Genomic DNA, 9,537 nt, shown 5'->3' on the forward strand with positions numbered 1-9,537 from the left:
AAGGAGGAGGTCCAAAAGTTAACCATAATTGAATTTATTCGGGAAGATTATTACTTGGATTGGTTAGCTAATGTAGTGATGGTCAAGAAGGCTAATGGCAAGTGAAGGATGTGTGTAGACTTCACTGATTTGAACAAGGCTTTCCCCAAGGATAGTTATCTATTGCCACGCATTAGCTAGTTGGTAGACTCAACAGCAAGTCATCAATTGTTGAGCTTCATGGACGCCTTCTCAGGTTATAACATGATAAAGATGGACGAGGCAAATCAAGAGAAGACATCCTTCATTACCAGTCAATGTCTGTTTTGTTACAAAGTGATGCCTTTCAGTTTGGAGAATGCGAGGGCAACCTATCATAGGTTGGTCAATCATATGATTTGTCCACAAATAGGATGAAATGTAGAAGTTTACATGTATGACATGTTGTTGAAAAGCATGGATGAGAAGAAACATCTGGACGACCTACAGGAGACCTTTGACATACTTAGACGATATAACATGAAGCTGAATCCAAGCAAGTGTGCCTTCAGGGTTTCATCAGGGAAGTTCCTAGGATTTATGGTTTCATAGAGGGGAATCGAAGCAAATCCTAATAAGATCCAAGCAAGAAATGTCAAGGAAGTCTAGTCTCTCACTAGACTAGTTGTAGCCCTTAACATGTTTGTTTCAAAAGCTACTGACAAATGTTTGCCATTTTTCAAGGCTCTCAAGAAGGCATTTAAATGGACGAATGAGTGCCAGAAGGCCTTCCAAGATCTTAAAGTCTATCTTACAACGACTCCCCTATTAAGTCCATCTATACCAGGTGAAGAATTGTATTTATACTTAGCAATGTCCCTATATACAGTAAGTTTGGCACTAATCAGGGAAGAAAGGAAGGTACAAAAGCCTATTTATTATACAAGTCGAGCACTAAAGGAGTAGAGGGACGATATCCTATGATGGAAAAGCTGGCCTTTGCACTGATAACAGCTTCCAGGAAGTTAAGGCATTACTTCTAGGCTCATGTCATCAATGTCTTTATGGATCATCCACTCAAGTAGGCATACACAAGTTGGAAGCCACAGGATGACTAATCCAATGGGCTATAGAATTAAGTGAGTTTAACATTAGGTATCAACCTAGAAGTGCAATAAAAGCTCAAGCTTTAGTAAATTTCATTGCAGAGTTCACTCCAAATCATAGCGATTTAGACGAGGTGGAGGAAGCTAGGAGATGGGTCGTCTATGTAGATGGTTTGTCCACACTATATGCAGGAGGAATAGGAGTTATACTGAAATCCCCAAAAGGGGACAAGTTGAAGTATGCAGCTCATCTACAATACCAGACAACCAATAATGAAGTTGAGTATGAAGCCCTCCTTAAGAGGCTGAAATTGGCTAAATCCTTAGGGGGCAGAGTCAATAGTTGTCCAAGGAGACTCTCAATTGATAATGGATCAGGTGAATGGAACATGTGAAACTAAAGAAGATTGGATGAAGAAGTATCTCAGCAAGGTGAAACGTCTTATTAAAAAATTTAAGGAAGCCAGTTTTCTTCAAATTCCAAGGGAGGAAAACATGGAAGCAGATGCCTCAGCAAAGGAAGCGTAAAAAAATAGGTCGGTAGACGAACTTGACGAAGTCCAGTACATGCCTAGTATAGATCTTCCAAAGGTGTCACAGATAGAAGGTGAAGAAAACTGGATGACCTCGATAGTAGCCTATCTAAGGGATGGAAGGCTTCTAGAAGAAAGAGACAAGGTCAGAAAGATAAGGATCAGATCACCTAAGTATGTCCTCATAGATGAGGTACTATATAAAGGAGGTTTCTCTCAGCCTTATCTAAGGTGTTTAGCTTCAGACGGATCAAACTATGTATTGAGGGAAATTTATGAAGGAGCATGCGGAAATCATTCAGGAGCAAGAGCTTTCGTCCATAAGGTCATCCATGCAAGGTATTACTAGCCGACCATTCAAGTAGATGCTAACGCCTATGTTAAGGTCTGTGATCAATGTCAACGTTTCAGCTATGTTCCTAGACAACCATCGGAGTACCTCACCCCAATAATGGCCCTATGACCCTTTGCATAATGGGGATTGGATATTTTAGGTCCCTTTCTAATAGGAACCAGGTAGATGAAGTTTTTAGTAGTAGGGATCGATTACTTCACTAAATGGGTGGAAGTTGAACCCTTCGCAAAGATCACATAGCAGAATATCAAGAACTTTGTTTGGAAGAGCATCGTATGCCGATTTAGTGTTCCTAGGGTACTGGTGTCAGACAATGGAAGGCAGTTCGATAACACGCCCTTCAAAGATTTCTATGAACAACTTGGGATAAAGAATCATTATTCCTCACCCTCCCACAAGCAAGCAAATGGACAAGCTGAAGTAGCAAACCGATCTTTGTTGAAAATCATCAAGACTCAGCTTGAGGGGGCAAAAAGATATGGCCAGACGAGCTACCAAGTGTTCTATGGACCTACAAGATGACTGCAAGGACCCTTACAAGAGAAACTCCATTCAAATTGGCCTATGGAAGCGAAGCAATCATACTTGCAAAAGTACACATGGCTAACCATAGGGTGATGAAGTACAAGGATGGAGAAAATTAAGAACAACTTCGTCTTAACCTTGATCTAATAGATGAGGTAAGGAGGGATGCAGAATAGAGAATAGCGAGGTATAAAAACCTCATGGCTAGAAAATATAATGCAATGGTGAAACTCAAGCACTTCAACATTGGGGACCTCATCCTAAAAAGGGTCTCCTCAGTAACCAGAAACCTAGCCCATGGAAAACTGGGACCTAATTGGGAAGGACCCTACAGGGTTATCAATTGTAAAAGGCAGGAATCTTACTACTTGGAAGCCCTAAATGGATGAAAATTAGAGCACCCTTGGAATGTTGAGCATCTAAGAAGATATTATCAGTGAAGAATCAGCCTAGATGAGCATTATCCTGGACGAACATCATCATGGACGAAGTTGAAGTTATTTGTTACTTTTCTCATATTTATTTGTGTAAGTTGCTAGTACTACATGTTTTTTAGTATTTTAATTCCCTAAAAGGTGCATTAGCTTCCAGCTTGTGCACTGTCTATGGACATATTTGTGATAGATGAAGTCATGAACTTAGTCCATTTGGACATAAGTATTTTCAATTCCCTAAAGGCACTAGCTTCTAAGCATGTGCCATGCTTGTGGACAATATTTACGTTGTGTATATACAATTTGAATTTCCAGTGTACATAATTTTGTATGAATTTCTAATTTTCATGTTGTTAAAGTTCTCATTAAAACTAATCCACAAGAAGACTAAAAGCCCAAGACGAGAAAAATCTTTGGATGTAGGGATGTAACGTCTATAAGCTTTCCTTAAATAAGGTAAAAGAAAAATAAAATATGTGTCCAACTAATGGACAAGGTAAAACGTGCACGCAAGAATATTCAAAATCCATGGATGAATGTGACTAGCCAAACAATCCAATCTTGGACGAGTAAATGCTGGAAACGTCTTGCACAAAGACAAGTAAAGGACCGTCCGGCCTATGGACAAAGAATATCGCAAGCTGTAAGTCAAATTTATGGACTAAGAAAGCAGACAGAAAATTCAATTCATAGACAAGTTACACTAGTAAAATCTAAAAAATGGAAAAATGTTGAACATAAAAAAAGTTATCCTAACATGGATAAGCTAAATGTCTTCATAAGTGGACGAACCACACTTAAAACCATAGGATATAATATGGACGATGTGAATAAAAGAAATTTGTTCATACAAAAAAAGTAGCATGTTCAACAGTAAATAGAGGATGGAAATAAACATTCATTCATAAAAATTTAAAGAATGGTAGACGACCATCGTCCAAAAACCCTTATGATATTCAAAGCCAATGAAGGCTATTGTATCTATTGCGCGTCCATAAACTTGGAAGAAAAGATTGTACTTAAATAAATTTTTAAAATAAAGCCCAAAACAATGGGCATTCCCAAAAAACTAAAATAAATAAATTTTATAGGGATAAACCACTAGGGGCATTGCCCCCAGACTTTAGGTCGTCTTTGGCTAGTTTGGTGGCGTCCTAAGCAGGTTCTGTTGAAGCATCGTCCATGACATTAACGTCCTCGGAACTCGTCTAAAGCAAGGAACTTTCTACTGCAATAGGAATTCAGAAGGAGTCAAAGTCCATCTCAGGGTAAACCTCCTTGGCATCAAAGCAAAAGTCTTCATAACCAGCAGCATAATATTGGTCTAGACGATCAGTGTAATCGTTTGACTTCATAAATGTTGAGATGGCTTCCTTCTTTGATTTCTTCAAGGATGAAGTGAACTCTTGACATTTCACCTCAAGGTGATTAATATGAGTTTCCTTCTCAATGGAGTTTGCCTTGAGCTTTTCTACCTCGTTCCTTAGTTTCTTTTCTATTCCTTGAAGAAGAGTAAGCTTCTTGGTCAGCCTAATCACTTCCCCCTTCTTCAAAAGGACCTCATTATTTAGTTCTTTACTCTTTACCTTAGTAGCCTTAGCCTCATCACAAAGCTCCTTGGCTTTTGCTGGATGCAGTGTAGAGGGACGAAGGAGAGTTAGAAATTTTCCAAAATTTCTTAGAAAATAAAATGGGGATAACAAAAAACTACATACCTTGAAAAGATCATGGATGGTAGAACGTTCAAAATCCCTCACTGACATATCATAGTATGCACTCATTTCTTTGTCAGTAATAAATCCTTTGAACATCTTCCAAGCATAATCCTCGTCTAGCACTAGGTTGGGAGGATGCTTGGTTTGGACTAAAAGATGAGTCCTGTGAGAAGCTTTGGCTGTAGGGGGAGCAGGGTTTTCAGGCTGGACAAATGGAGTAGTTTGGACGAGCACCAGGTTCATTGCCAGGTCATCCAGGTTACTGTCAAGGTTGGAAGCTTTGGAACCTTGGGAGGAAGGGTCTTATCAGGCTTTTGTTACTTAAGACCTCGATGTCTTGGAAGATCACCAAGGTCAATATTATTGAAATGTTTCCTCTTCCTAGCCTGGACGACAGGCTTCTAGACTGCTAATAAAGCTACTTCGTCTTGGACCTGGACGTCCTCCTCAACTTTAGTACCACTGGCCACGTTTTTCCCTTTTTTTCCTTTCATAGTGGCTAACCCTGTGATGGAGAAGATATAGAGTTACTAATGTACATAAAAAAAAAAAAAAATGAAATGCAATGGACAACACTTACTTTGACGAGTGGCCTCCTCGTGTGCAAGATTTTCTTCAGTAGGCTTAGGACCAAGTCCCCAAACAACAAGACAACAAAAGGGTTACCAAACTATGGAAGGATCTCTTAGGATAAGCACGGGCTCTATCAATACACTCCAAGTGAAACTTGTCCAAATGTGGACGAGTAATAGCTGCAACAATATAAGAGAGGATTAGACAAGGAAAGAATTAAATGAAATAAACAAAGGGAAAGGAAGAAAGACATACCTTCAAGACAAAGACGACCTAAGGCACTAGTAAAAGGAGCAAAGGGGGCATTATTTACATCAATTGGGTCCCCAGCCCAATTTCCAGAAATAAAGAAAAATTCTTTCAATTAGGTCCCAACCCAATTTCCAAAAATAAAGAAAAATTCTTTCTTCCATAACTTATCAGAAGAATTACAACCCCTAATCAAACTAAATTAGGAGCCTCTAGAAGAAAACTGGTAAAAACTAGTAGATTGTTTAATCTCTAAGGGTTTATAACAATGAAGGAACTCATCCACTGTGATTGGACGGTTCCCCTCAAACACCTCACGCCATAACACTTGCATGGCAACTATTGTCCTCCATCCATTAGGGTTAAGCTAGTTTGGTCCAATACCTAACCTATGGAAGAAACCTTTACAGAAAGAATTGAGAGGAAACCTAGGGCCTACTAACAAGTAAGAAGTATATACACCAAAACCTAAAAGAGGGGAACAAAACCATTCACCCTTTTTAGGTAGACGAGTTCTAAACTCATTGGGAATCTAGTATCTACCTACAAGAGTTGTCAACTTACTCGTGTCTAGGGTGGATGCCACCTCTAGGGCACAACTATAAATAACATTTTCATCCTCATCTTCGTCTTGAGGGGGATTGGGTGACTTACTCCTTCTGGATGAGCTAGCCTCAGCCCCAGAAGTCGTCCTATGTTGCATCTCCTAGAATTCCTTTAAAGGACTACCAGGAACCCCAGACAAATAATGCTCATCTTGGGAACTACTATCACTACTACCACTACTCTCACTACTACTCCCATAGCTACCACTACTACCAGAGAACTCTTCTTGGTACTCATCTATTTCTCTCTCTGTACTACCACTAGATGCAGACATATTTATAAGAATGAATAGAATTTCTTAAAAGATGAAAACCTAAGGATAAAGGAAAGGAAGTACTCGATGAAAGACTAGAGACAAGGATGACTAGATGGAGCTCTTGGACAAGATGGCGGAAAGGAAAATATCAGAAAAGTGAAAGGGTAAGAGAGAGAATGTACATATTTATAGGCCCCAGAGGTGGGTCAACGAAGCAACACGTACCAATCAGAAGCTGACATGTGGCATATTCCTTGAAAATAAATTGATGCAACAAGTCAATCAATAAGATTGTGACACATAGCGTAATCTGAAACAACAAACTCCAACCAAAGCAAAGACAACACGTAGTATATTAATTGACCATTAAAACATCGACACGTGTCAAAAGCAAACAATTCTACCACAGTGTCTAGGACGACCCTCGAACAAAGGGGGCTATTGATGGTGAACCAAAAATTGAACCATCTCCAGTTCGTCCATAGTGTTGTCCAAGTGTAAGAAGGTTGTCTAGTATGGAAGCACTTGGACAACCTCCCAACACTTAGAAATTATCAAAATAACTTTATGTTCAAGAACTTATGATTCAGATCACGTTCTACTATTCTGAAGTATGAGCAAAATCCTTGTTCATCACTATAACTTCCCACCAAGTTCTTAACTTCCATAGCAGTTGTGGAAGATAAGTCTAACCTTTCTAACTTCTATCCACGTCGAGGAAGTTAAGTCTGAATCTTCTAACTTCCATCCATATTGAGGAAGTTACTAAATAAGTAACCACTCCAAAACTCAATATAAAAGGACTCATCCATATCAAATAAAGGTAAGTTTTTACCACTCCTAAAGTTAAAATTCTTGAGTTCTAGAGAAAAAACTAATTTAAGCATCGGAGGGTTCTTGGCCGGTTTACCCTGATCACCTTTAATCTTGTGCTTCTTTCTTTTTAGAGCTTCCAAGTAATCACTAGCCCATTGAAGCCCGAAGCACTCAGCCTACTGATTTTTTGTGCATCATTAAGTTTCAAGAAAAAATTGCTCAAGAAAGTGGAAGATTATCTACTAAAATTTTTGTTTCTTTTGATTTAGTAAATTTTTTTTGCTACAGTGCACATTTATTTATAGATGTGCACTGTAGCAAGAAGCTATATATATATATATATATATATATATATATATATATATATATTATATTAAATTTCTCTCTCTTCTCTCATTAAATTTTTCTCTTTTTCTTTCTTTCTCTCTCTCTCTTCGGCTTTTCTTCTTTCTTCTATTTTTTCCTTCTCATTCTTTTCCTCTAGTGCCTCCCTCATCTCCTCCCTGCTTCGTCGGCAAGCTCGCCAACTACGATGGTGTTGGGTCAATCGGCTTTCAGTTCTGGTGGCCACGGGTCGAGCGGTTTTGGCGGGCGCGAGTTGAGCGGTTTTAGCTGGCCGAGACCCCATCTCCCCAAGCCCCATCGCTGATCTGTTACCTGAGCCCTATCGCCGCCGAGTTTGTGCTAGATTTGTGTATGTGTTTGTGCTGGGTTTGTGTTTTTGTTTTTGCTGGGTTTGTGCTAGGTTTGTGCCGTGGGTGTGGTCTGATTGGATTGTGGCTTGTGGATCAATGGGTTTCGTGGATGTGGGTCGGCGGATTGTGGCCTATTGGTCGGTGGTGGTGGATTGTTGATCCGTGGGTTGCTGTGGTGTGTTGGTGTGATTGCCGTGGTGTGATTTTTGCCGTAGTGTGATTATTGCTGTGGTGTGGTGTTTACTTGCTCTGTATCAGAGAAGAGAGAGATGAAGAGGAAGAGAGAGAAAAAGATAGAGATGATGATGCTGTATATGATGAATATTTGATTATGATGTTTATATTATTTTATTGTTTTGAAAGTTAAAATAGATTTATTGTTGTAAGATGTTTTGTAAAATAAATAAAATAACTTTTTGTGGTACTAAATAGCTAAAAAATAACTTCACTGCTGTTGATGTTTTTATAATTTGAAATTATTATATTTTTCAATAATAAAAATATCTAAGAGTATAATAAAAAATTATTTCACCAACAAATTCATAGTCTTAATTGCACCCTAACTCAAAAACTCATAATAGTCGTTACACCTAAGTAGATATTTTACACTTTCGGTTCAGATTGCATTAGCGGTTCTGAATTTTTTGCAATCCCAAAAATTATTTAGATACATTAATCTTTCGACACGTATACATACCGACCTACAATCAGGGGCCCACTCACATATTCTAGATTTGACTAGAGCTAACCGAAATATTGAAAAACTCCTGACGTTACGCGATAAACATCAAGTTGCCTAAGCGTACGAAATCAGCTGACGTCACGTCTGCCACCACATCCACACGTTAAAAAGAAAAAATCTGACTATAACCTAAAAAGCTAACTTCACAGTAAGGTGAGAAACAGTTGGAAAGCGAACGAATAAATGCGTGACAGGTAAGCAAAAAAGACACATAGCAGTTAGACATTACTTTATTTTAGGTGTGTGGTTTGAGCGTTCCATTCCGTTGTTTTATAAATAATGAAGGTAGCGTAAAGCTAATGAGAATATTATGTGGCTGTGACGCTATGTGCCTCGTTTTTTTCGCATAGGGTGAGGTAGTGGGAGAAGGTGATTTTGGTTTTGATAGAGTCACCTCCGGGATTGGATCACAGATCCAGTGAGTGAATGATGGCAGCAGAGGAAAGCAAAGGGAAGAGAACGTTGGCAGTCGCGGCGGAGGACGACGCCGTATCGGGGAAGCAACAAAAGAAGGCGCGAGGAGGAGATGTGGAGTCAGTTACGGAGGCTGAGGTTGAGGAGTTCTTTGCGATTCTGAGGAGAATACACGTGGCGGTCAGTTACTTCAAGAAGAATAATGATCGTAGGATTAAGGAGGAGGAAGGGTCGAGATTGAGGGCGATTTTGGAAGGAGAGAGCAAAGAAGAAGAAAATGAAAATGTGGAGGAGAATTTGGGTCTGGATTTGAACGCCGTTCCTGCTCCGGAATAACTTGATTCGAACAGGTCTCTAGGTTTTCAAGATTGATATCTGTTCAGACTTCAGAGCATAACTTGTTGGTGCTGTAACTCTTTTCTTTTTCTTTTTCTTTTTCTTTTTCTTTTTTAACTTTACATTCTTTATGGTATGTTGTTAATTAGTTGAGCATGTTATAAGAGAGGCTGTTGGAGGGCTTTTTTTTTGGTTTGTTTGCTCTTCAAATTAGGCTTTAGAGA

General features: G+C 39.1%; 1 protein-coding gene and 1 long non-coding RNA gene across 2 annotated transcripts; one reads left to right on the forward strand and one right to left on the reverse strand.

The window, feature by feature from the left end:
- Positions 1-3,988: 3,988 nt before the first annotated feature.
- On the reverse strand, positions 3,989-7,176 carry LOC126690032 (uncharacterized). Its single transcript, XR_007644603.1, has 3 exons — positions 5,207-7,176; positions 4,627-5,131; positions 3,989-4,538 (listed from the first exon to the last, which is right to left on the reverse strand). It is a non-coding gene; the product is annotated as an uncharacterized LOC126690032 (long non-coding RNA).
- A 1,816-nt stretch (positions 7,177-8,992) lies between these two features.
- Positions 8,993-9,313, forward strand: LOC126712215 (protein NIM1-INTERACTING 2-like). Its single transcript, XM_050411464.1, has one exon. The coding sequence runs from the start codon at positions 8,993-8,995 to the stop codon at positions 9,311-9,313; it is 321 nt and encodes a 106-aa protein (XP_050267421.1).
- Positions 9,314-9,537: the final 224 nt, after the last annotated feature.

The sequence above is a fragment of the Quercus robur genome, chromosome 1 (genome assembly GCF_932294415.1).
Source record: "Quercus robur chromosome 1, dhQueRobu3.1, whole genome shotgun sequence".
Lineage (NCBI taxonomy): Eukaryota > Viridiplantae > Streptophyta > Magnoliopsida > Fagales > Fagaceae > Quercus > Quercus robur.

Bases quoted from the DNA above. Each gene is read 5' to 3' on its own strand.
- LOC126712215 (XM_050411464.1), top strand. From the start codon at position 8,993: ATGGCAGCAGAGGAAAGCAAAGGGAAGAGAACGTTGGCAGTCGCGGCG.